Source organism: Macaca thibetana, chromosome 14 (assembly GCF_024542745.1).
Source record: "Macaca thibetana thibetana isolate TM-01 chromosome 14, ASM2454274v1, whole genome shotgun sequence".
NCBI lineage: Eukaryota > Metazoa > Chordata > Mammalia > Primates > Cercopithecidae > Macaca > Macaca thibetana.
This window is the reverse complement of record NC_065591.1, coordinates 66,891,659-66,918,409: the sequence shown is the minus strand read 5'-3', so window position 1 is coordinate 66,918,409 and position 26,751 is coordinate 66,891,659. Positions and strand designations below refer to the sequence as shown.

The 26,751-nt window shown below is 52.5% G+C and overlaps 2 protein-coding genes across 18 annotated transcripts in view; one reads left to right on the top strand and one right to left on the bottom strand.

The window, feature by feature from the left end:
- The window catches only part of RPS3 (ribosomal protein S3), a 735,956-nt gene that overhangs the window by 125,870 nt on the left and 583,335 nt on the right, over nucleotides 1–26,751 (bottom strand). The gene's annotated exons all lie outside the window — the stretch shown is intronic.
- The window catches only part of ARRB1 (arrestin beta 1), a 91,437-nt gene that overhangs the window by 60,865 nt on the left and 3,821 nt on the right, over nucleotides 1–26,751 (top strand). For 4 of the 6 annotated variants that reach the window (XM_050756246.1, XM_050756247.1, XM_050756249.1 and 1 more), the window contains exons 2-13: nucleotides 5,090–5,120; nucleotides 7,738–7,798; nucleotides 11,316–11,360; nucleotides 12,142–12,338; nucleotides 13,580–13,639; nucleotides 14,455–14,522; nucleotides 16,843–16,978; nucleotides 18,143–18,227; nucleotides 18,679–18,751; nucleotides 21,671–21,808; nucleotides 22,900–22,983; nucleotides 24,165–24,188. In XM_050756246.1, coding sequence (XP_050612203.1) covers nucleotides 5,090–5,120; nucleotides 7,738–7,798; nucleotides 11,316–11,360; nucleotides 12,142–12,338; nucleotides 13,580–13,639; nucleotides 14,455–14,522; nucleotides 16,843–16,978; nucleotides 18,143–18,227; nucleotides 18,679–18,751; nucleotides 21,671–21,808; nucleotides 22,900–22,983; nucleotides 24,165–24,188 — 1,002 coding nt within the window. Of the gene's footprint in view, nucleotides 1–5,089; nucleotides 5,121–7,737; nucleotides 7,799–11,315; nucleotides 11,361–12,141; nucleotides 12,339–13,579; nucleotides 13,640–14,454; nucleotides 14,523–16,842; nucleotides 16,979–18,142; nucleotides 18,228–18,678; nucleotides 18,752–21,670; nucleotides 21,809–22,899; nucleotides 22,984–24,164; nucleotides 24,189–26,136; nucleotides 26,284–26,751 lie in introns of those variants that run through there. The other 2 variants (XM_050756251.1, XM_050756248.1) reach the window with 2 other exon arrangements.

Sequence of the window (26,751 nt, the reverse complement as noted above, 5' to 3'; positions counted from 1 at the left end):
GACAGGGTTTCCTTCTGTCGCCCAGGCTCAAGTGCAATGGCACAATCTTGACTCACTGCAGCCTCCGCCTCCTAGGTTCAAGTGATCCTCCCATCTCAGCCTTTGAGTAGCTGGTACTATAGGCACACGCCACTACGCCTGGCTAATTTTTGTATTTTTGTAGAGACGGAGTTTCACCATGTTGCCCACACTGGTCTTGAACTCCTGAACTCAAGTGATCCTCCCACCTCGGCCTCCCAAAGTGCTGGGATTACAGGCGTGAGCCACCACACCTGACCTGTTTGTGTTGGTTTAGGCCACTAAGTGTGTGGTAATTTGTTACAGCAGCCATAGAAAACGAATACAGAGGGCATGGGGAATGAAGCACCAGCACTTAAATCTGCCTGGCGCAGACATCTGGCACTTCTACTCATATTTCATTGGCCAGAGCAAGCCACATGGACATGCCTAACTTCATAGTACCACAGAAATCTGATATTCACATACCCCCAGGCTTAGAGGGAAACTGAATTTTGGTGAATATAATAATGTCTATTATACCTTGCTACCTGCAGTGCATGCTTATATTTTCTATTCCATTCCATTTCATTAAAAAAAAAAATCTCTTAAGTTGGTTATTTATTTATTTATTTATTTTTGAGACGGAGTCTTGCCCTGTTGCCTAGGCTGGAGTGCAGTGGCACCATCTCAGCTCACTGCAACCTCTGCCTCCCTGGTTCAAGCAATTCTTCTGCCTCAGCCTCCCGAGTAGCTGGCACTACAGACGCATGACACCATGCCTGGCCAATTTTTGTATTTTTAGTAGAGACGGAGTGTCACTATGTTGACCAGGCTGGTCTTGAACTCCTGACCTCAAGTGATCCTCCCACCTCCACCTCCCAAAGTGCTGGGATTATAGGCATGAGCCACCATGCCCAGCCATAAGTTGGTTTTATTATCAACTAGTGTGTTGTGATCCCCTGTTTGGAAAACATTACAGACCCTCTTCTGCCCAGGCCTCCTGGACCATATGACACACCTAGATATAGCTGATTGGCCCAGGTGTGGAACACATGACCAATGCTGACCAATCAAATTCCTCTCCTGGGAATTTGGAAGTGGGCCATTTAACCAGTTAGCGGTGGGAAGCTGAGTGAGAAGCACAGTGGAAACAGTGTCAGAGTGGGAGTCACATCCAAGCCAAAAGGATGGAGGAGGAGAAAAGCCTTGAGTAAGTAGAGACAGCTGGTCCACAGAGGCAAGGGGGCAGCCGCCCAGAAAGCAGTGCAACTGGGGGAACATGCAGCCCCAGGAGGAGAGGTGCAGAGAGAGTGAGACTGCCTGAGATTCAGATGGCTTCCCAGGTCCTGCGCCAGCCACCATGCATCCTGCCTGCATCCCTTGAGAGTTTTGCCTTCTTATAACATGCCCTCCGCTTTTCTTGAGCTACCCTGGGTGGTGGGGGTCAGGTGTGGTGGGGGCTGGTTGTGTTTCTCGTCTCCACTGAGGCTTAATCAGCTGGAACACTGCCCGTATGTCTCTTATAGGCACCCAGCTCTGTGAATCAGGCCGTGGGGCATAGATGGGGCTGGGGGCGAGACAGATCCTGCCTCTGGCATCCTGGAAATTTAGCTTTGACCAGTCTTGGACGTGTGTGCATGCTCTTCAAAGTTGACAGACAGAGCCATCTGTGTGACACTGCATAGGTGGAGGTCCCAGGAAACGAAAAATCCTCACAGGGGCCTCTTTTCTGATAGTGTTAGGGTCGGGAAGTCAGAGGAGTTTTATCACAGAGGGCTTGACAGTGTCACGGAGTGGAAAGTACATGGGCTCTGGAGACAGGCAGACCATGCTTCACCTTGGTGAGCCTCAATTTCATCTCTGAAATGAGATTGTAAGGATCAGCAGTATTCTAGGAAAAATAACTAAAGTCACGTCTAGAGCATGGCATGCTCTTGGGGAATGTGGTGGCTGCTGCTGTCATTTGAGGAAGCCATCAGAGTCCTGCTTCCTGAAGGAGGTGGTCCTGGTGCTGACGAGGTTAGCAGCAGGTCATTCCCCACTGCTGGCCACACTTCCTACCGTGGTCACACTCACTCTGCCCCTTGCCCCTCTCCTCTCCTCATTTCCCCTCTTTATTATTCCCAGTGTTGTTGAAAACACCCGGTTTAGGAAAACAGCCGGGTTGGATATGAAGCACCCAGCTTCTGGAGGCAGGCAGACAGAATTGGGTCTGAATCCTGACTGAGCCCCTGGCTTGCTGTGTGTTCTTGCAGAAATTACTGCATCTCTGTGAGCCTTGAGCTAATTACCTGTAAAATGAGGATGATAATCCCCATTTCACAGAGCTATTATGAGAAATAATTAGCCACTCAACAAAGTTCTGTCTTCCCTCCCTCCCTTCGTGAAGTTGCCCCTTCCGGCCTGACCAGGGTGTCTCGCTCCTTCCAACAGTCCCTGGAATGGTTTTCCCTGACTCAGTTGTTAGTGGCCTCAGGCACTGTGGCCTCTCTTTCCCTCAGACCATGGACTCCCAGGGCTTCTGGAAGCAGGTGGAGTCCCTTCTCTGCAGAGTCTTCTCTGGTCTTCTCTGCAGGTCCAGCCCCACCTTGGGAGCTGCTGCTTCAAACTGTGTGATCTGTATATTTCCTCACTTTAGCAATTATCACACTCCAGCTGACTGTGGCATCTTCACACTCTGAACACTAATAAATATTTATGAGAAGGAAGCTGGATGTGGTGACTCACGCCTGTAATCCCAGCATTTTGGGAGGCTGGAAGTGGGCGGATCACTTGAGGTCAGGAGTTTGAGACCAGCCTGACCAACATGGTGAAACCCCGTCTCTATTAAAAACACAAAAATTAGCCTGGCCTGGTGGTGCACGCCTGTAATCCTAGCTACAAGGGAGGCTGAGGCACGAGAATCACTTGAACCAGGGGGATGGAGGTTGCAATGAGCTGAGATCACACCACTGCACTCTAGCCTGGGCAACAGAGCGAGACTCTGTCTCAAAAAAATAAGAATGAATAAATAAATAAATACATATTTATGAGGAGGAGAAAAGCCCAGTCTCCCAGGGGAGGTGGGGCGGGATGTGCCAGGCTTCTTAGCAAGCCATGCTCACACCCATCAGTGGTTCCTGCCAGCCCAGAAGTGAGAGGTGGGGGTGGGCAGGGCCAGGGCTATGAAGGCAGCGCAGAGCCACCACCCACTCACCATCTCTTCCGGAAGGAGGCAGGAGTGGCTGTCCCTGTGCCTTGGCGGGCCTCACTGTCCTGCCCACCCTGGTGCCTGCTGGGCCCTGTGCTCCTGGGGGAGGACTGGGTGGCAGGAAGCCCTCTCAGCCTCATGTGTGCCTACCCTACCCCTGTCCATGGCTGTTTTAGCCTCTCTTATTTCATCTTTTATTTTCACCCGTCCAGGGTCTGTGTCCCTATCCTCCTCTCTCTTCCCCAACCCCCTGTCTTATCTCGGGGTCTCTGTCTCTATCTTTCAATTTTCTTCTCTCCCTCCCAACAATTACTTTGAGAGATCCTGGAGCTAGCTGTTGGGGAAGGGGGTCTCAGGCTCCAAGACCCAGCTTGTGGGAGAGGGCAGGAGGAGATATGGAAGGCAAGTGAGTTCCACTTTTTGGGAGTCATGGACTACATCTCGACCTGATTCCTTGTCTAGCACTGCTGGGTGACCATGGCTTATTCTCTGCCTTTCCTGGGCTTCAGTTTCTGTTAAGTAAGGTGGTTGATTCCTTCACTCATTCATTCCTTCACCTGTTCAACTGTTTATTGAGTGTTTGCTACCTGCCATTCATTTTTTGTTTGTTTGTTTTTGTTTTGAGACTGAATCTTATTCTGTTGCCCAGGCTGGAGTGCAGTGGCACGATCTTGGCTCACTGCAACCTCCGTCTTCTGGGTTCAAGCAATTCTCCTACCTCAGCCTCCCAAGTAGCTGGGATTACAGGTGCCCGCCACCACGTCAGCTTATTTTTGCATTTTTAATAGAGACGGGGTTTCACCACATTAGTCAGGCTGGTCTTGAACTCCTGACTTCCTCAGCCTCCCAAAATGTTGGGATTACAGGCATGAGCCACTGTGCCTAGACCCATCGTTTATTAAACAATGATTGCAGTGCCATTCTGGGTGCTTGGGATAGATGCATCTGTGGATAAGAGAAACAAAGATCCTTGCCCTCGTGTAGTGACATGTTAGCAGAGCAGACACATAATAAACAAGTAAAATATGTATACGTTCGAAAGTGTTAAGTGTTGGCTGGGCGCGGTGGCTCACACCTGTAATCTCAGCACTTTGGGAAGTCAAGGTGGGCAGATTGCTTGAGTCCGGAAGTTCAAGACCAGCCTAAGCAATATGGTGAAATCCCATCTCTACCAAAAAACAAAACAAAACAAGAAAAATTAGCCCGGGGTGGTGGCGTGTGCCTGTGGTCCCAGTGACTTGAGAGGCTGAGCAGGGAAGATCATTTGAGCCTGGAAGGCAGAGGTTGAAGCAGTGAGCAGAAATCACACCACTGCACTCCAGCCTGGGTGACAGAGTGAAACCCTGTCTCAAAACAGAAAGTGATGAGTGCTATGGAAAAAGAAGAAGTGGAGCAAGAGAGGGACTTCAGGCCCGGGACACAGTGCGGTTGAGCATGCAGATGTCTCAGGGAGAGCCTCTGAACTGTCCCTGAGGTGGGAATCGCCCTGGTGTGCTCGAGGACCAGCCAGGGGCAGATGTGGCTGGAGATGGGTGAGGGAGAGTAGTAGGAGGTGACACCAGGAGGTGAGAGTAGATCACACAGACCTTACAACATGCCAGGCTTTTCCTCGCTTGAGCTTAGAAAATTTGCACTTGGAGACTTCCGCAGCCTGCCCTGCAAAGACCTGACTGCAAGGGGGCTGTTGCGTAGCCCAGGAGAGCTCTAATGGCTATCGTGGAGGCTTACCAGTGGAGATGGTAAGAGCAGATTACATGGGCACTATTCGGATCTCAAGCTTGCATGGTGCCTGTCAGTCACTCCAGCCCTGGTCCCCGGTCCTGCCTCAAGGTGGCCCACAGGAACTTGCTCCTGGGCAGGATTTGTGAACCCTGGCCTGACCTCTCTTTCTCTCCACAGAGTGTTCAAGAAGGCCAGTCCGAATGGAAAGGTGAGTCTGTAACAGCTGTGCCCAGCAACTCCCTGACCTCACACTCTGGTCATTTTCTGTTGGGAAGCAGAGGAAATGGCATGTCCCCTGAAGTGCACACCTCTGTGGGAGGGGGCAGGTGCTGCTCCCCGTCTTAGGGGTGACACAGCTCTGTCTTTTGGAGCTGTCAGTTGAAGGGGGAAGGACACACTCAGGAAACTTTCTGAGTGGGGAAGCACAGCTCCCTGAGCTCTGGTGTGGAGAGAGATGGTCTGTCATAGAGAGACTTCAGTAAGTGTGTGACAGTGGAGGACAAGCCAATCAGTAAGCGCCGAGGGCCCTGGGGGAGTGAGTCCCCTGCTGTGAGAGGACCCTTAGCCAGGGCAGTTCCCAGGGTCTGGCTCTCTTGCTTTCTCCCTGCAGGCCCAGATGCCATCCTGCTTCCCCCTCAGTTCAGCAGGTAGACATTGACACCATTCCACACCAGGTCTGGGCTGAGCCGGTGGGGACAGGGGCAGGGTCTACTGAGATGAATGAGGCACAGCCTGTGCCTCTCACAGCCAGATGGCAGAGACAGACACCGAAATCCATCATTTCAGCATGAAGTGGCAGGTGGGAGATATGGGGCCATCGGGGCTGCAGGACCCAGCCTGGTGGGCAGTGGCAGCTTCTAGGAGGGATGCATTTCCAGCAAGGCAAGGTGAAAACAGCGTTGTAGGCAGGACACAAAAGCATAGGGACTGTGGGAATCTTAAGCAGCTGAGTTCAGAGTGCCAAGAGGGAGGCTGAGGCTGAGAGGCTGCAGGGCTGGTCACGGGAACCCTGTGGCTTGGCTTACGAGCTGGCCTGGGTTGGCAAATAGCACCACATGTGCTTCCACATCTCTCTTCTGTGCCCACAGCAGATAACATCAGTCGCCATCGCCCTTTCCTGCTGCACCAGGGTTTCATCTTAGATTTCTTCTTAGCCCAGAGTCCCAGACAGCTCCCTGCCCCCTCTCCCCGCTGGTAGATCTGAGTTGGCACTTGGAATGAAACCCATTTGTCATCCTTATTTTTGGACACTGAGGAACCATTAATGGGTTTCAGGCGGCAGTAGCATGGTTAGATTTGAATTTTAGGGCCGGGCGTGGTGGCTCACACCTATAATCCCAGCACTTTGAGAGGCCAAGGTGGGTGGATCACTTGAGGTCAGGAGTTTGAAACCCTGTCTCTACTAAAAATACAAAAATTAGCCAGGCGTGGTGGTGCATGCCTGTAGTTCCACCTATTTGGGAGACTGAGGTGTGAGGATCACTTGAACCCAGGAGGCAGAGGTTGCGGTGAGCTGAGATTGCACCACTGCACTCCAGCCTGGGCGACAGAGCGAGACTCCATCTCAAAAAAAAAAAAAAAAAAAAAAAGATTTGCATTTTAGGATGTCTAGTCTAGCTAAAGAGGAGAGCAGGCTCTCAGCGAGTGAGCAGCAAGGGGCTGGTGTGGTAGTCTAGGCAGGAGTGGCTGTGGGGATGGAAAGGGATGGACCTGAGAAATAATGATGGCGATTGAGTCACGAGGATTGAAGGGTTGTTGAGCAACAGACACATCAGGGTGACACTCTGGATCTGGTTTAGCTGCTGGAATTCTGTCTCGGAGTTTTTCCCTCCTGGCTGGCTACTGAGTGGGGCATGAGTCCCCGACCCCTCAGTGCTTCAGAAGGCAAGTCGTCACACACAGAACTGCTAACTGTGTGAGGCGGTGCATTTGTTCATTAGCTGGAGGTCACCTTTCCACAATGTATATCTATTTTAAAACATTGTGTTGTGCATGATAAATAACATATACTTTTAAGTCAATTTAAAAAATCAATTAGGCTGGGCGCGGTGGCTCACGCCTGTAATCCTAGCACCTTGGGAGGCCGAGGCAGGCTGATCACCTGAGGTTAGGAGTTTGAGACCAGCCTGACGAACATAGTGAAACCCCGTCTCTACTAACAATGCAAAAATTAGCCGCACGTGGTGGTGCACGCCTATAATCCCAGCTACTTAGGAGGCTGAGGCAGGAGAATCACCTGGACCCGGGAGGCTGAGGTTGCAGTGATCTGAGATCGCGCCATTGCACTCTAGGCCGGACAACAAGAGCAAAATTCCATCTCGATAAAAAAAAAATTAAGAGAAAGAAAACGAGTCCTCGTATCAGTGGATCCCTGCCTGGCTACATGGGAGGAGGAGCAACTGAAGAACACAGTGCGGCCCGCGTTCAGAGCCTCTGAGGGCTCCGTGCTCCTGCCTGCCTGGGGGCTCTCACCCTCTGAGATGCCCGCACTCCCATTCACCTGGCTTCTCTGCCGCTGCTGCTCCACCGGCAGTGGTGCTTAGCATGAAGATCTCTCCGGGCCTCAGTGTCCTCCTCTGTAAAACAGGAACAATAATGACTTCTTCACAGGGTTTTGGGAGGAAGAGGTGCTTTTAAGATTTTACAAGGGTTTGCGAATCTTGGTATTAGGGATGGGGTGAAGGCCCAAGTCCCGTTAGGATTTTGATAAAGAGTTAGGGATGGGTCTGGAGTTTCAGAGGCTGCTCTCAGGGTTTCCTCCAGGGCAGGGTCCTATGTCCTCTGGGCCTGCGGCTGCTAACGCCCCCTATGCCTCTCCTCCCCAGCTCACCGTCTACCTGGGAAAGCGGGACTTTGTGGACCACATCGACCTCGTGGACCCTGTGGGTGAGTCCCTGGAGGGCGAGAGGAGGGCTGGGGGAACATGGGGCTGGCCAAGCCTCCCAGAAATAGCTCTCAGCTCTCCAAAGGGGCTTGGTGCCAAGAACGGGGGTGGATGGCTTCCTGCTTCAGACAGCAAGCATTTACTGAGCAGCTACTTTCCCACTCAAGTGAGGACTGCAAGAAGAGACTGTGGGAAGGACTGAGGTAGAATCAGGGAAGGCGTCCTGATGACGGTAAGAAGGGTGAGGGTGATGACGACAGACACCACCACTTACTATAAGGCGTGTCATGTAGCAGACAGTGGGGGTGGCTATGATGACTAGCCCTGCTTTACAGACAAGGAGAATGAGGCACAGAGTGGCTCAGTGACTTACTCCAGGTCACAGAGCGAGTAGATAGAGGGGCCCGGTTCAAACCTGGCAGAGTCTGCAAAACTCTTTGTTCTGCTTCCGTGTGATGGCAAAGGGTGGGAGAGAGAGGGAGAGTCCTTCTTAGAACTTGTGAAATGGGAGCTGTCCTCACGTACATGGCGGTCCTGCTAGGACCTGGGCTGTGGCCGAAGGCATCTTCCAGGTTCTTATTCAAATTCAGGGTTTTGCAATCTCTGCATGCTTGACATTTTGGACTGGATAATTCTTTGTTGGTGTGGCCTGTCCTGTGTGTTATAGGCTGGATAGCCACATCCCTGGCCTCTACTCATTCAATGCCCAGAGTACCTCATGCTCCAGTTAGGACAACTAAAAATGTCTTTAGGCCGAGTGCGGTGGCTCATGCCTGTAATCCCAGCATTTTGAGAGGCTGAGGCAGGAGGATCACTTGATGTCAGGAGTTCGAGACCATCCTGGCTAACATGGTGAAACCCTGTCTCTACTAAAAATACAAAAATTAGCTGGGCGTGACGGTGGGCGCCTGTAATTCTCCCACCCCAGCTACTCGGGAGGCTGGGATGGGAGAATCGCTTGAACCCGGGAGATGAAGGTTGTAGTGGAGCTGAGATTGTGCCACTGCACTCCAGCCTGGGAGACAGAGTGAGACTCCATTTCGGGGGGACAAACAAAAAAAAAAAAAAAAAAAAGTCTTTATTCGTTGCCAAAGTGTCTCATCTGGGGGCAGAATCACCCTGATTAAGAATGACTGCTCTCATTGGAAGAGCCTTGGTCTCATGGTCTCTTCTCATGCCTGTTTGTGAGAGGGAAGCCTAGAATTACTCCTATTTTATAAATGGGCACAGTGAGGTCCAAAGAGGTTCAATGATTTTTGAAAGATGAGCAAGCCAGCTGGGCATGGTGGCTCATGCCTATAATCCCAGCACTTTGGAAGGCAGATCACCTGAGGTCAGGAGTTTGAGACCAGCCTGGCCCACAGGGTGAAATCCCATCTCTACTAAAAAATAAAAATAATAATAATAAAAAAAAAAGCAGAGCATGGTGGTGCACAACTGTAGTCCCTGCTACTGGGGTGGCTGAGGCGTGAGAATCCTTTGAACCCGGGAGGCAGAGTTGCAGTGAGCAGAGATCATGCCACCGCACTCTAGCCTGGGTGACAGAGCAAGACTCTGTCTTAAAAAAAAAGATGAGCAAATCAAAGTGAGGCCTAGTGTGGCCTCTCCCATCAGTGTCCCTGCGGGCTGTCCTGGGGCCAGGGCAGGAGTGATTTGTGTGGTCCCTGAGCCAAGGGAGCGAGCCCAGCTGCGGACTTCAGCTCACCAGGAGGAAGACCTGGGGACACTGGGCTCCAGGGGCCAGGGGACAGTCAGCAGAGCCCTTCATGGCCTGGAGCAAACACCCCCACTTCTCCCCTCCAACCCTGCCTAGGATGCTGTTTGGTGTCTTCTGAAGCTCAGTGTCCCTCTGCCATTGGCATCTTCTCCCTGTGCTGGCCCCTCAGAGGCTGGGAGCAGGCATCCCGGTGGTCACCTGTGGCTGCTTCATGTTGTCATTTCTGGTGGCCCTCTGAGGCCAGGGTTATCCGTACCCATTGGCCTACTAAGGACAGCAGCAGAGGCAGCCCAGAGACTGGGAGAGGAGAGGGGTAGGAATCTAGCCCCCAACACACGCAGGCACCCTGAGAGCTGTTCAGCAGGTGTTCACAGAGCACCCCCTCTGTATCAGGCCCCTTGTGAGCCCTGGGATCCCCGAACACTCTGGGGCACTGTGCGGAGCTGCTCAGGGACTTACTGTGACCCTTCTCCCATAGTGACCCTGCCATTTGGCTTGATCTGATGATACCCTCCCTATGCTTACCGGTTCCCCACCAAACCTGCACACAAGTCCGAGCCCACTGGCCTCACCAACGGGACATTGGTGATCCATCCTGGCCCTCCTCTTCCACTGGCAATGGAATGACAATGGGTTAGAGGGTAGGGGGAGAGAGAGGAAAGAAAGGTTTGGCCAGAGATAGACAGGGGATGTCAGCCAAGGGGGTGACCCTGAACCAGTGTTTCTGGCCTCCTGAGGTGCTGAGTAGAGATGTCCTTTGTGTTCAGCTGGACTCTGCTCCCGAGGGCCAGGGCACTGAGGCACCTTCCACAACCTGCAGAGTGCTCTCGAGTGCTCGGCACTGTCTAAGTGCTGCACGCATGTGCACATTCATGCGTATACCCATTCAGTCCTCACGGGAGACCCATGAGGGAGGCACTGCAGATCACAACCCCTGATTCACATGTGGCAAGCCCAAGAAGCTCTGAAAACCTAGCATTGCTTCCAAGTTTAATGCAGAATTCATTCATTGGCAAACCTGACCCCAACTGATGTGAGGCTATATTTAGCCTCTTGGTGAGAATATTTGTGTTTTCCTACGGAGGTATCAATGGCTTTAGTAATAGGGTGCAGATCTTGCAGAGGTCATTACAGAATATATGGAACGTGTACCATTTTGCCTATTTTATTTTATTTTGAGACAGAGTCTCGCTGTGTTGCCCAGGCTGGAGTGCAGTGGCATGATCTCAGCTCACTGCAGCCTCCGCCTCCCAGGTTCAAGTGATTCTCTTGCTTCAGTCTCCCAAGTAGCTGGGACTACAGGTGTCCACCACCATGCCCGGCTAATTTTTGTATTTATAGTAGAGATGAGGTTTCACCATATTGGCCAGGCTGGTCTTGAACTCTTGGCCTCAAGTGATCCACCCGCCTCAGCCTCCCAAAGTGTTGGGATTATAGGCATAAGCCCCCATGCCCGGCCCATTTTGCCTCTCTATGCTTCACAATTTCTAAATTCGAAAGTATACCTGGTTCTAGGAGTTTTGGACCTGTGTTACTATTCTTACTAACATATGAAGAAACAGAAGTGTTAACTAACCTGCTTAAAGTCACCAGCTGGGTCTGTTAGGCTGGCCTGGGATGAGGGAAAGGTAGAGCATGGTGGAGGTCGGCAGTGCCACCCTCTAGGTGCCGGCCTTTCCATTTTTCTCAGGATGATTTTAGATGGACATATGGTTGAATCTGGGCTTGGGCTGGTGTTTGGGGGCGCAGAGGTTTGGGAGGCCAGGTTGGGAGAGGCTGCTCACTCTCTGTCCTTTCCCCAGATGGTGTGGTCCTGGTGGATCCTGAGTATCTCAAAGAGAGGAGAGGTAGGCTGTGGCCCCCATCCCCAGCCTGTCAAGGGCCTCCTCTTCCCCCTGGACCTCTAGCATAGGATCTCCCTGTCCGTCCCCACTGGTTCCCCTGAAAGCCTCAACAAATACCCCCACAGATGCCCTTGCCTCCTCCAGCCTGGGACGGCCCTGCCCCAAGCCTACTTTGGGAGAAGGTTTCCCTATGCCCTGAGCACTTTCACATCAATATGTCATGACTATGGCAAGGCTGGGGATGCCAGCAGGGCAGGATTAGGGTCTTCTTTAACAGAACAGAACGTTGATACCGGGGCAGTATCAATGTGCACCAATGTGCAGGAAGACAATGTGCACCAATGTGCACCAATGGGCGACTGAGCTGTGACAAGATCCTTGCCTTCCAGATACCACCCAGCACTTGCCCTGCCCCTACAACTCCCTGCTCCTTCCTCAGTCCTCCTACCCCCACCCCAGGCCTGCCAGACTACTCCAGCCCCCGCCAAGCCTGTCAGACCATTTCCATACCCCTCCACACATGCCCTGGAGAGAGGTGGGAGGGGGAAGAAGGACAGGGCTTGCTCAGCAGGCAGCCCCCTCCTCCTCCCAGGGGCCAGGCCATGGCATCCTTCCAGGTACTCAATACCAGCCCCTCCTGGTGGAGACAGTACAGCCATCCCCAAAGAGCTTGGGACAGGCCTGGGGCCTCCAGCGGGGCTTGTCCCATGGCTGCTGTTGGCACTCTGGGGGGCTCACCTGCTGCTCTCCCAGGCCCCTCCTCAGTGCTCCTTGCTCCCCACAGTCTATGTGACGCTGACCTGCGCCTTCCGCTATGGCCGGGAGGACCTGGATGTCCTGGGCCTGACCTTTCGCAAGGACTTGTTTGTGGCCAACGTGCAGTCCTTCCCACCAGCCCCCGAGGACAAGAAGCCCCTGACGCGGCTGCAGGAGCGCCTCATCAAGAAGTTGGGCGAGCACGCCTACCCTTTCACCTTTGAGGTCAGGAACTGCCACCCCTGGAGCCCCATTCCAGAAATACCACCTCTAGGAAGCCCTCTGGGGTGGGCATAAGGGGTCGGTGTGGGTCATCTGCTCCCTGCCACCTAGTTTCCCAGTGTATGCTGGGACCTGGGGCACTGACACCTATGTTACCTGGTAAGTGTCTCTTCTCTAGCCCCTGCTGGGGTTTGTCACCTGTACCTTTGGGCCACTCAGACCGAGGCCAGGTCATTGGTGGGAGAAAGGGGGCGCCAAGGGGCTTCAGAGAAAGCAGGAGCCCTTTGTGGCCTGTGAGTCACTGCAAGGTGTCTCCCGCTCAGATCAGCTCCCCACTTGCCTGGTTTAACCCAGCTCGCAAGAGAGGGATGGCAAGTAGGTGATCTGTCTGCTCCACCACCTTTCAAATCAGAGACCAAGATGCTGGATTTCAAAATCTCAAGTTCCTTAGGCTCTCTGATTCTGAGATTCAGTGTGGTCCCTCCCTTTCTGGGAGACTTAGAGAGTGGAGAGGGTTATGGAGTCACCTTTTCCACATAGACATGTTAGCTCCCTATGGCTGCTGAAACAAATTGCCACAAACTTGGCAGCAATTAGAACAACACAGATGTATGAGCCTACAGCTCTGGAGGTCAGAAGTCCCAAAACGGGTCTCACTGTGCTACAATGGAGGCATGGCAGGGCTGGCTCCTCTGGAGGCCCTCAGGGAGCGTCCACCTTTTCCAGTTTCGCTTTCCTTGGATCCTGGTGCCTTCCTCCATCGTCAAAGCCAGCAGTGGCTGTTGAATCTTTTGCACATCCCATCACTCTGGCTCGTACATTTCTGCCTCCTGCTTCTACTTCTAAGGACTCTTATAATGATATCAGGCCCACCAAAATCATCCAGGATACTGTCCCCATCTCAAGGCCTTAATTGGATCTGCAAAGTCACTTTTGTCGTTAAGGTCCCAGGTTTGGGGGATCAGGGTGTGGACATCTTTGGGGGACCATTATTCTGCCAACTACAGTAGACATCATAGAAAGATCTATTTAAACCATTGCTGCGAGAACTGGGCTAGGCCAAACTCTTTAGATAAAGAAAACTCAGACACTTGCGGGGCATGGGTTGGCATGGTCTGATGGGGTAGACATGGCCTGTCCCCTGGGGCCCTTGGTCTGATAGGTGTATGGGCGTGTCTGGGCTGCAAGACATGAGACAGGACAGTGGTGGATGTGATAGATGGCTCGTTCTGTCTTCTTGACAGATCCCTCCAAACCTTCCATGCTCTGTGACACTGCAGCCGGGGCCCGAAGACACAGGGAAGGTAGGTTACCCCAAGGGGACCATCTCTCTGGCTCCAGGACTCTCAGGTCCCCAGGTCCCTGGCTTTCTCCCAGGGAGGTGCTGGACACACAGAACCACTCTCCCTGTTGAACAGTGTTAGGCTAAGCTGGTCCCACCTTGGACAACCAGTCTCTCTTTAGACAGGGCAGCAGGTATGGGGTCAGCCTCACTCTCCCATTAAGTGATGGATCCAGAGGCCCTCCTGAGTGGCGTTGGTTGCAACAGGACCAAAGTGTTCTGAGGACCTACACCTGGCCTCACGTAACCCCTGGCAACCTTGAATCAAGGTGTGATCATCCCCATGTCACAGATGGGGAAACTGAGGCTTGGAGAGAAGTGACACCACTAGCTGCAGACCTTTGAGCCCAGCTTCCTCATCTGCAAGATGGAGATGACAGCACGTGCCTCCTTGTCTTATTAGAGGGATACCGGAGAAGCCAGCCAGGGCCAGGTCTGCGCACAGTAGTAGTAGGTGCCCCCAGTCCGCTCAGGTACCTGTTGCTATTTCTGGGCAGCTGCCTGGATGAGGATGGCCACCCAGACTGAGGCAGGAGTCCAAAGAGCAGAGCCCTGTTTGGATGATTTGGGATGTCCCATGTCAGATGGAGGAGGCAGCACAGCACTGGGGCTGAGCACAAGGGCGTTCCCCTGCTTCTTCCAGACCGAGGAGGGCTGGGCTGTGGGAGCTTGGTGTTCCTGTCCAGTGTCCTCGCTTGTAAAATGAGAGGTAGGCTGGCTGTGTACTGGGGACCCTGCTTCTCCAAGGCCCTGTGGTCAGTGACCCCTTCCCCACAGGCTTGCGGTGTGGACTATGAAGTCAAAGCCTTCTGTGCGGAGAATTTGGAGGAGAAGATCCACAAGCGGTGAGTAGGATGCCAGGGTGTGGGCTGCCTGCTGGGTGAGGGAGGGAGACAGGATGGGCAAAGTCCAAGAGGAGATAAGTAACAATACCTGGAAGTGTGTGAGGAGGGGCGCACATTCCAGCCTTGGAAGGGCACTCTGGAAGCTGAGAGGTCACGGAGGGCTTCCTGGGGGAGGTGGCTTTGACTGCCCAGGTTCAGGCTGCCGCATCTTCTCCTTCGCACCGTTGTGGAAGCTTCCTCCCTCATCTCCCTGCCTCTCATTTCATCCCCTCCAGACTGCATGTCTTTTTAATTTGTTTTGGAAAAATCCTAAATTCAGATTGTGTTAAACCGTGAGCAGGCTGTTTCCTGACCATCCCCATTTTCCAGTTTTCCTCCTGGGAGGAGTTCAGCAGGGGTTGAGTGTGTGTCAATGGCAGCTTCTAAGTGAGGAGGAAGTGGAGATAGTGAACCCATCCAGGGCAGAGTGACAGGGAGCTCGGCCCACATCCGAGAGGGGAAGCATTCTCCGGAGAAGCACAGCCTGGGCAGACAGAGAGCCCAGGCTGGCAGCCAGAAACAGCTGGCCCGGATGTCTCAGGCCTGCCCCTCCTGGGTCAGGCTGTGCTCTGCCTGCCTCCTGGAAGAGCTGGTGGGCCCTCAACGCTGATGTTCCTGCATCCAGAGGCACTGTTCCCAGAGGAGGTTGGCTGAGGGCACAGCAGCCTTTTTAGGGCATGGGCTGAGTTTGCCACCTGGTGGCTATAGGGTGTATTGCATACATTTGCATCTGCAGCCTTGCCTGTGTGTGGGGAGATGGGACTTTTCTCCCTTGCTTCTCTGTCTCCCTTTTCCTCTTAAGACCTGAGACAAGGGAAAAGGAAGGGTGCTGTGGGATGTGGGAGGAGGCTTAGCAAGCACAAGAAAGAGGAGGTGACATTGAGAGCCACCCCTCTCACCCTACCACCAATGGGACATTTAAAATCCACACCAAGGAGTTACTAATAATAATGATATAGAAGCTATCATTTATCAAGGGCTGATTAGGTGTCAGGCACCATTCACAGTGCTGGGCTGTACGAACTAATTTAATCCTCATAGCAGCTCTAAGAATTAGGTCCTGGCTAGGCGCGGTGGCTCACGCCTGTAATCCCAGAGCTTTGGGAGGCCGAGGCGGGCAGATCACTTGAGGCCAGGAGTTCCAGACCAGCCTGGCCAACATGGTGAAACCCCATCTCTACTGAAAATACAAAAATTAGGCAGGTGTGGTGGCACATGCCTGTAATCCCAGTTGCTCGGAAGACTGAGGCAGGAGAATTGTTTGAACCTGGGAGGCAGAGGTTGTAGTGAGTTGAGATCGCGCCACTGCACTCCAGCTCGGGCAACAGAGTGAGACTCCACCTCAAAATAAATAAATAAATAAAATTTAAAAAGCAAAAAAAGAGATAGGTCCTTCTATCATCACCCTTTACAGATGAGGGAATGGAGGCAGAGAGGTTAATGTACCCAAGGCCACATAGTTAGCAAGAGGAGAGCTGGGAGTTTAACCCTGGCTCCTCCGTTCCAGGCAATGGAAGCAGCTTATCTGAGCAATGGAGATGCAGCATTCCCAGCATGCCTCAGAGACGGCCTCACTGAGTCTCCCTCCCTCACCAGATCCTCATTTGCTCCCTGATCCCCTGTAACCTTCGTGGAGCCAGTCTCATCCATGGCCCTTCTCCCCTCCCTGGGCTTGTCCCCTTCACTGGCTTGCATCCCCCTGACTGAATCCACACCTCCTCCCTGAACCCCAACGCCTCCCCAAACCCCATTTCTTCTTGGGACCCCTGTCCCCTCTGCGTAGTTTTACATAATAGATATCTGGCATGTGTTTATTATATGGCACGCACAGTTATAGGTGCTGAGAGTACAGTTGTGAACACCTTAGACACAAATTTCTGTCCTTAAAGAGCTTACACAAATAGTGTCCTGTGTCACCAAAAGAGATGACAGAGGGACACTATTTGTGTAAGGTGACATAGGGAGGCGGGAAGTGACATTGTTACCTATTTGGTGACATAGGGAAGCAGGAAGTGAAAATGTAGTCCCTGTTTCAGCATCCTGCTGGGTACCAGGACCCAAATGAAGTGCGGCCACGGGGCACTTCTGGGATAGAACAGGGGAGGATGGAATGGAGCCAGATAGTGACAGACCCCTATGCTGATCTCTGCAGTTTGGCTGGATTCTAAGGCGTTGAAGAGCCATGCCAGTCTCTTGAGCAGGAGAATGATGTGAGGCTTGCAAGGAGAGGGGATGAAGGCAGGTGACCCTGGTCCTCTTTCACTCCGTCCATCCCCATTAGGAATTCTGTGCGTCTGGTCATCCGGAAGGTTCAATATGCCCCAGAGAGGCCTGGCCCCCAGCCCACAGCCGAGACCACCAGGCAGTTCCTCATGTCGGACAAGCCCTTGCACCTAGAGGCCTCCCTGGATAAGGAGGTAGGAGGCTTGAACTGGGCAGGGGGTGGGGGCTGCTCCACTAGGACCTGGGCCTCAGATCCCAGCTCTCTCCTGGCCTGCAGGGATGCCTCAGGTAGGAGCTTCTACCCCCAGCCCAAGGACCACAGGGCTCAGGGAATCTGAGACCTCTCCTGGGGGATTTGGAGAAGTCTCTTGGGCCTAAAGGAATGGCAGAGGGGGCGTGAACTTGAGGGATGTGATGGACTTCAGAAGGGAGGAGCAGACCCTCCCGAAGGTCCTGGACATCTCCCCCACACCTCCACCAGCTGCCTGCTTCAGGCCGAGTGCTGAAGGTCAACCAGCATTGCAGAGGGGGTACGGTGGGGGGCTGTGACCTCCCTGCCAAACCCTGAGCATCGGGGCGACAAGCCCTGCTGAAGGAAGGGCCTCCCCTCAAGCTCTGAATCAAACCCAGATGACTGATGCCTGCTGTGAGCTCGGGCTAGCCCCTCCTCAACGTGTGGGCACCCCCCCCTCTCTTGGGGCATGGCTGAAGGGAAGTGCCTTGGGGCAAGATGCAGGTTGAGGCCTTTTTGTGGGGATTCAGAGCTGGCTCCCTCAGTGAGCTGGTCAGCCCCTCCTCACCTTTCCCTGCTTCTTCCAGATCCTTCCATGGACAGAATTTAGAGCTGGCAGGGACTTCAGATATCACCTAGTCCAACCCCTTCATTGCACAGAGGGAGACTCTGAGGCTTAACCTACCCACGGTCACACTGCTTTCATCATCGTCAGTGTTATTGTTGTTATTGTTGTCACGATTACTGGTGGCCAAGTCAGGGCTGGAGCCCAGGACTATCACCTTCCAATTCCATTATCTTTCAAGGGTCCCACCAGGGAACTGAAGGCTAATGTGCTTGGTGGCTTTCATGCCACCTTAGCAGCAGTGGGAAGTGGCTGATGAACTTGGGGCAAATGTCACAATGCCTTGGGGGATTCAGAGAAATCTCTTGGGCCTAAAGGAGTGGCAGAGGGGGCATGAACCTGAGGGATGTGATGGACTTCAGAAGGGAGCAGCAGACCCTTCTGAAGGTCTGCCCAAGGTCTGGGGAACCCCAGAGGATCGCGTGGGGGCTTTTCTCCCTCCCCTTTCCCTAGGACCTTGCTGTCCTCCCAGCCAACCCCATCCCTTCTTATGCCCCCCAGATCTATTACCATGGAGAACCCATCAGTGTCAACGTCCACGTCACCAACAACACCAACAAGACGGTGAAGAAGATCAAGATCTCAGGTACCCCAGGCAGAGGGTCAGCTTAGGGGACAGCAAGAGGCAGTCTTCCGAAGGGCTGGGAGTGGCCGAAGGATCTCCCCTTGTTAACAGCCTTGTATAAAAAATAGCCACTGAAGCCTGGGGCCTGCTCTGAGCCACAGGGCAAAGCTTTTGAGTCGGGTAAGGCAGGCTGCTTATTGGCCAGGTAATGAGCTTGCTCTTTAAGCCACCTCTTCAGTTTCTTGGGTTCTGGGCAAAGCTGTCCTTGAGGGGAAGGCTTTGGTTATGGAAGGAAAGGGATGTGTTTGGGGCTACCCTTTGGATGGAAGACAGGGGTGGTCTCATGCAGAAGTCCCCACTGGTGGCCTCTGGCCATTGCCTGGGGCTGAATATCCCCAACCCGGGACGCCTGTGAGACTCCATGGGAGCTGCATTCCTGACTCACTCCACCTCGATTCCTCTCCCTCCTTAGTGCGCCAGTATGCAGACATCTGCCTTTTCAACACAGCTCAGTACAAGTGCCCTGTTGCCATGGAAGAGGCTGAGTAAGTGGGCACAAGTCTGGCCTTGGGCGTGTGGGATTCGGTGGGAAAAAGAGAAGCTCTAGGTGTCCCGTTACAGGTCCAGGTGGCTCTTCTCCACCTGGCAGAGGGCTGGGCCTCAGACTTCCTTGCCATTCAGAGTAGATGATCCCGAAGAGCCTTTTAGAAACCATCCACCTGATTTATCTACAAGAAAATGCATGCTACAGTCAAGGAAGAGACCCACTAAAACTAGAACGACAAAACAAGAGCTAATGAATGTAAGGGGATTGGGGTTGTGGAGAGAAGATAATTACGTTGTACAAGAAACCTAGGTTGAAGGGAAATACTTTGTTCTTGAACTTTCTGGTAGCCAGGGCAAAGTGGGTAAGGCACTAGGTACACAGCTCTTGTTTGATAAAGGGGTAATCCAGCTCATTGGGTGAAAGAGGTTGTGTGGGGGAGTGTAGAGCATAATTACACACACACAATCCAGGTTTGAGGAGAACTACTATGGTTGAGCATGGACTGAACTTTGTCCCAAGCTTGTTGGCAGCTGAGGCAAGAGGAGAGATCTCAAGTGAAACATCTTTACTTGCCTAAAGGAAGTAAATGCTCCCATTCAAAGACACACACATTTTTTTTTTCCCCCTGGCCCTGCAAGTAATTTCTTGGAGCAATTACACCCGATATAATTTTACATGTATATGTGTATTTGTTTATATATAATTCCAATCAGTATTTCTTGCAACTTAAAACATTTTTTTTTTTTTTTTTTTTTTGAGACGGAGTCTCGCTCTGTCACCCAGGCTGGAGTGCAGTGGCCGGATTTCAGCTCACTGCAAGCTCCGCCTCCCGGGTTCCCGCCATTCTCCTGCCTCAGCCTCCCGAGTAGCTGGGACTACAGGCGCCCACCACCTCGCCCGGCTAGTTTTTTTTTCGTATTTTTAGTAGAGACGGGGTTTCACCGTGTTAGCCAGGATGGTCTCGATCTCCTGACCTCGTGATCCGCCCGTCTCGGCCTCCCAAAGTGCTGGGATTACAGGCTTGAGCCACCGTGCCCGGCCAACTTAAAACATTTTAAAAATGTTACTACATGGCCTTTGAAATAGTTTTTAATGTCCTATAGGTGAACATGCTATGATTAGATCAAGCATTCTCTGGTTATTGGATATTTTTCATATCCACTGTTGATTTTTTCAAAAAAATCAGAGCTATGAGGCATAGATTCCTGATGGTAAAGTGAAATGACCTAGAACCAGAGTAACGTATAATCCCTAAAGAGTAGAAAATCGCAACCACTGCAGATGGTGCCAGCGTCTGCATAACGAATACCAGCAGGGAGGGCTGGGGAGGCATTTGCATTCACAGACTTGTTTACTTCTCAGGAAGCACTGTGGGGCTGGGGTTGCTGCTGCCCCAGTGTGTAGAGGAGGAAGTGGCTCAGAGAGATGTGACTTGCAAGCTAGCAAGCAGCAAAGCTGGGGTTGGAACACAGCTCGTCCGACTCCAAGGCTTGTTCACTATCTGCTGCATGACAGCTCTCTCATTGGAAAGGGTGGGGGATAGAGCAAAAGCAAGTAAAAATTGGACAGTCAAAACGCCCTATGTATGATGGATGTGATCAAGCAAGTAACGTTTTAATTGTTGAACCTTTATGATGGGTATATGGCTGCCCAAATAGCTTCATTTATGGTTTGTGTGTAGCTATAATTTTTTCTTTTTAAAATTTGTTTAGAGACAGGGCTGGTGCTTATGCCTATAATCCCAGCGCTTTGGGAGGCTGAAGAAGGCGGATCACTTGAGGTCAGGAGTTTGAGACCATCCTGGCCAACATGGCGAAACCCCATCTCTACTAAAAATACAAAAATTAGTTGGGCATGGTGGTGTGCGCCCGTAATGCCAACTACTTGAGAGGCTGAAGTAGGAGAATTGCTTGAACCTGGGAGGTGGAGGTTCCAGTGAGCCAGGATCACACCACTGTACTGTAGCGTGGGCGACAGAGCGAGACTCTGTCTCAAAAAATAAAATAAAAATTAAATTAAATAAAAAAATTAAATTAAATTAAATTAAATGTTTAGAGACAGAGTTTCACTCTGTTGCTCAGGCTGGAGTGCAGTGGTATGATCATGGCTCACTACAGCTAGCCTCGAACTCCTGGGCTCAAGTGATCGTCCTGCCTCAGCCTCCCAAGTAGCTAGGACTATAGGTGTGTGCCACCATATCGGGCTAATATTTAAAATTTTTTGTAGAGATGGGGTCTTGCTATGTTGCCCAGGCTGGTCTCAAACTCCTGGCCTCAAGCAATCCTCCTGTCAGCCTCTCAAGTTGCTGGGATTACAGGCATAAGCAACTGTGCCGGCTGTGGCTGTAATTTATTATTATTATTATTTTTGATATGGAGTCTTGGCTCACTGCAAGCTTCGCCTCCCGGGTTCATGCCATTCTCCTGCCTCAGTCTCCCAAGTAGCTGGGACTACAGATGCCCGCCACCACACCCGGCTAATTTTTTGTATTTTTAGTAGAGATGGGATTTCATCATGTTGGCCATGCTGGTCTCAAACTCCTGACCTCAGGTGATCCACCCACCTCAGCCTCCCAAAGTCCTGGGATTACAGGCGTGAGCCACCGTGCCCGGCCAGCTGTAATTTTTTAAATGAATACGCTTTTCAGCACTGTGCTGCTTGACTTGGACAATCTTTTAGAATATCCCAGATTCAGTCCTGTTTGTGCATAGAATGTAGATAGATGTGCCTCTTTTGAGTGGCAGTGGTTCTCCTTGCTTGAGCTGGGCTGGCCCAAGTGGTCCGTGCATCTGGGGAACAGAGGTTGGGAGAGGGAGACTTGGAGCAGGCCCAGACTAGATATTCTGCTGGGCTGGAGATCAGGGGTGGGGTTGGCTCTGGGGAGGGCCATCTCCACAGCTGCTTCCCTTCTTCCCAGTGACACTGTGGCACCCAGCTCGACGTTCTGCAAGGTCTACACACTGACCCCCTTCCTAGCCAATAACCGAGAGAAGCGAGGCCTCGCCTTGGACGGGAAGCTCAAGCATGAAGACACGAACTTGGCCTCTAGCACCCTGTGAGGACCTGCCCTCCTAGTCCTGGGCTCCTAGTGCACCTTGCCTGATGGGGCCACACCCTCCTTGGTCCCCCCAGTTCAAAGACAAAGCTCAGGCTACCCTCTCCACAGCCTTGTCAGGGCCTGTCCTCAGGTGCTTGACTTGTCAGGGAAGCTGCCTCCTTGCTCCCATTCCTACCCAGGGGTGACTGAGAATAAGATGGACCACTAGGCCAGCTCGCTCAGGCAGTGCTGGGCTCTGCTACCATGCCTGGGGGAGGGCAACCTGGGAAGGCTTCCTGCAAGAGGTGGCAGCTTCTGACATAATGCCTTCAGTCAGATGGGGTGTCCCTGAGGAGAGACCAGGGTGGTGAGCTGGGTTAGACCCAACATGAGGTACCCCTCCAAGTCAGGGGTCCCAGGGCATCTTGTCACTCCTGCTGCACGGTCATCATGGATGCCTCTAGGCTACTCTGCTCCAGCAGAGCCCTGGCTATGGGGATGCCATCTTGCCCTCTTGCGAGTGTGGTCCTTCAGTGGGGCTTTGGCCTGAGTCTAGAGCAGCCGCCACTCCAGCACAGACTCTCTCAGCTCTCCTCAGCAGCCCCTGCACAGCCTCCCACTTACCTGAAGCTTTTTGCCCTGTCTCCACACTGGCTCACACCCTATCCACCTTCAAGACCCAGCTGAGGCACCACTTTTGTGGAGAAGTCCTTCTCTGACGGCCCCCACCCCATCCAAGCTGCCTGGCCCTCTGTGAACGCTGTGTGTGGCCGTTTCTGCCCATGGGTTGCTGAGAGAAGCAGAATCCGTCTGAGGGGAGGAGGAGCCCGGCCATCACTGCGGGCATGCTGACCTGGGCAGGGAGAGGGGCTCAACAGGGCTACACAGCGAGCGAGTCTCACAGCCAGACTTGGAACCGGGGCTCTGGGTCCCTGCTACCTAAGGGCACTGCTTACCTTCCTCACCTCCACTGCACTTTACTGGACATGGTAGCTGAGTGGCCAGCCAAATGGGGGATGGATGGCCACTGCCCCCCAGCACACCCACCCCTGAGGTGTCTCGCCCACCTGGCAAGGCCCCTGAACCGGCTCCCCTGTGTCACTTTGCAGGTTGAGGGAAGGCGCCAACCGTGAGATCCTGGGGATCATTGTTTCCTACAAAGTGAAAGTAAAGCTGGTGGTGTCTCGGGGCGGGTGAGTGCTCTAGCCAAGCCCAAGACCCTGGTGTGCAGAGGGGAGCGTTGCAGATGCTCACAGGCCCCTGCCCCATTCTGCCTGTTTGCAGCCATTTTAGCTGCATCCACCTTGGAGGAGGAACCTCCTGTCCCTTCTGTTCCTCTTTCTCCTCCCCTGCCCGCTTTTCCTCTCTTCCTTCCTTGGCCCTCAGCCCCTCTCTTACCCCCGGCCATCTCTTTCTCTCCTCCTTCTCCTCCTCTATCCTGGGTCTGGGCTCACACTGAGGATTGGCCATGCCCAGGGGACGGCGTCCTCAGAGTCTATGCTGTGGGGTGCCCAGGGGTGCAATCTCCTCATCACACTGTGGGCATGGCACCCACCCCCATGCATGCCCAAGCTAATTTTCCGAGGAAACAGCTAAAAGGGCTCAGAACCCAGAGCTGGATTGCGGATTTACTAGCTAGTCAGCTTTGCCTTTTTACAGATGGTGAAACAGAGGCCCAAACAGTGCCCCAAACATTGCCTGAAATCTCCTCCCCTAACTCAGGTCATGGGCTGGGGTCATAGCAGTGGACCAGACTTCCCTGCCCTGGAGCATAGTTTGGTGGAAGCTTGGGGAGAAGAAGAAAAAACAACTACGTTTCTTTTTTGTAACTTAATTCATAAATTTCTATGAAAAGATTGAAAAGCTAAATCCCATTAGACATTGGGTCTCCTTGATTATTAGAAGAATGCCTCTTGGCAGTGGCAGTGTGTAATCCTGACCTTATATAATAAAACATCTCAAAATTACAAATCCCAAATCCTGTGTCTGGTGACCTTTCAGGATCTGCAGTCCCTCAAACATTCTTGGCAACTCCGGAGTCCTTCCCTCTGCCTTTAGATAGCCCAGCCTCCCTTGGGGCAGGCAGCACTGGGGTTAATTTTTACACTGCCTTTACAGATGAGGATCCTGGGGCTCAGGGGGTTTGCTGAGCTGGGTCTGGATCCCAGTCCCTTGGGGCAGGGCTAATGCCATTTCAGTGTATCCCTGAAAGAGCAGTCAGGGCTGTGCAGGGGGGTGGGTGGGAGTGTGTCCCATGGGTCTTCTCTATCCGGGGGATAGCAGAAGTGGTGAATGAATGTGCTTTTTGTTTTCTTCCTCTCTCCTCTCTGAACTCTCTCCCAACCACTTCTCCTGCCTCCTCTGACCCACCCAGCCTGTTGGGAGATCTTGCATCCAGGTAAATTCCTCCCTTCCACCGTTCACCCACCTTCCTGGAGGGCCTGGAGCCCATTGGGTTGACTGACCAGAATCACAGGGCACTGGGTTGGAAGGAATCTTAGTGGTCATTTCAGATTGCCAGGTTCAGGTGTGAGCTGGGAGACACAATTTCTCTTTAACAAACCTTACCTTGCTCTTCCATCCCACCCGAGTGACAGGGACCTTTACAGAGAGCAAAGCCTGATTACATTGATACAGGGAGTGGCCCCCAAGAGAGCAGTTTGAATTACTGATCACCTGAATTATAGGAGCTTTTGGAGAAATGCAGACTTCATGACTTTCAAACTTCTACACTAGTGAGGATGAACTGCTGGCCGAGTGTTGCTAAGGAGAGGTCCTTAGGAGATCCTATTTTGTAAACAAGGTCTCCTTGCAGCCAGCTGGATGCACTTATATTCCAAAAATGCATGTACCCCAAACACAGCAGTTTGGCCTCCTCCTGTCACAAGATGGCAGTGTGGCTCATCCTAAGAAATCTTAGACTAATTTGACAGGTGAAATTCGTTCAATTCAATTCAGTTCCATATAATTCAGCAAAGATTTCCTCACCCCGGGCTTGTGTCCAGGCTAGTGCTGAGTGCCAGAGTCCCAGAGAGGAATCAGATGTGGACCCTGACCTTATCATTCCTGGCCCAGTAGAAGGTTAAGATCCAGATTCTTCCACTAAACTGTTGGCAAACCCAGTCTTCCACTAGCTCCATTCTGAAGAAATCCCCAAAGCAAAAGGAAAAAAAAAAAAAAAAGAGAAGAAAAAAAGGCCAAATAGCTCTGACAGCCTTGTAAAACCCCCAGGTTCCCACTGAGGGGAAGTAATGATTCTGGCAGGCACAAGCTTCACATTTTTATTTGATTTTTTAATTCTATTTGAGACAGAGTCTCGCTCTGTCGGCCAGGCTGGAGTGCAGTGGCGCCATCTTGGCTCACTGCAACCTCTGCCTCCCAGGTTCAAGCAGTTCTCTCCCTCAGCCTCCCAAGTAGCTGGAATTACAGGCACCTGCCACCAACCCCGGCTAATTTTTGTGTTTTTATTAGAGACAGTATTTCACCATCTTGGCCAGGCTGGTCTTGAATTCCTGACTTCATGATCCACTCGCCTCAGCCTCCCAAAGTGCTGAGATTACAGGCGTGAGCCACCGTGCCCGGCCTAATTTTTGTATTTTTAGTAGAGATGGGTGGTGGGGCAGCGTCTCACCATGTTGCCCAGGCTGGTCTCGAACTCCTGAGCTCAAGGGATCCGCCCACTTTGGCCTCCCAAAGTGCTGGGATTACAGGCTTGAGCCACTGTGCCTGGTCAAGCTTCACAGTTTAACTCAGCCCTTTAGCTGCCTCATCTCCCAGAAGTTCCAGTGGTTCTAGAAGACAGGCTATCTAGAACCTGTTGTTATCCCCATTTCCACGTGGAGCTCAGTGAGACTCAAAGCTAGAAAGTGCTGCATCAGCGAGTGGTGAGGCTGGTGGAACAGACCTTTCTAATTGCATGGCTTGTGCCTCTGACCACTCCATTCCCTGTCCCTTCCTTTTTCCCAACTGGGCTCTGGACAAAAAGATCAGTAAGATGTGGCTTGTGCCTGTAGGCACTCGCAGTTGGGGGGTCTCCTAGGGTGATGCCACCCCAAGCCGAGAGGAGCCTTCAGGGTTGCTTTTGTTGGTCTCAATTCTGCTACTGTCACACAGTGATCAAGGGTGTGGCTGTGGAGCCAGAATCTGCTATCACTTATCATTAATAGCTGTGTGACCTTGGGCAAGATATTTTAATCTCCTCATGTCTCAATGTCCCAGTCTGTACATTGGGGATAATAATAGGGTTGTTGCGAGGATTAAATGAGTTACTCTATGGAAGGGGCTTACAGTAATCCTTGGCACAGGGTCAGTACCATGTGAATACTTGCTCTTATTCTGTCCATCAGGGCCAAGTACAGAGAAAGCCCCATCAGAAGCACTGGCTGGTGGCTGGGTCTTCCCGACTGCTTTCTCCTGCATCCCCACAGCGTGGACAGCCTTGGGCCGTGGGGCCATCCTAAACCTGACTAAACTGACCTCCACAGTGCTTCATCCAGATTGCAGGGGTGCTAGGGTCACCTGAGCACTTTTACAAGAGTGCCCTGGAGGTGTCGGGAGATGGGATGGTGTGAGGGTGGGAGGAGTTCCAACCTGGAAGTTGGGAAGGGCAGTGTCAGGGGAGGTGAGGGTGGCTGTGGCGATTTGAGGTGGGCAGGGTCCCAGGGCACCTCTGGAGCCCCGCAGTGACCATGGTGCATGCTGCCCTGGGCAATCCTTTCCCACCGCTGGGCCTCCTCCCAGCCCATGGGAACCCAGGGAGCCTTCTCAGGAAAGGGGAGGCTTCCATTTCTTTTTGGAGCCAGAGGAAGTCTCCTCATCCAGCTCCCAGGCAGAGCGAGGCTCTGAGTGGCAGAACTGGGGCTGGAGGACATCTTTTGGATCTACCTCCTCTGATGGCAAAACCCTTCGCAGTCCTCCCTGACAGGGCGTTGACATCGAGTCTCACAGCCTGCGAGTCTGCT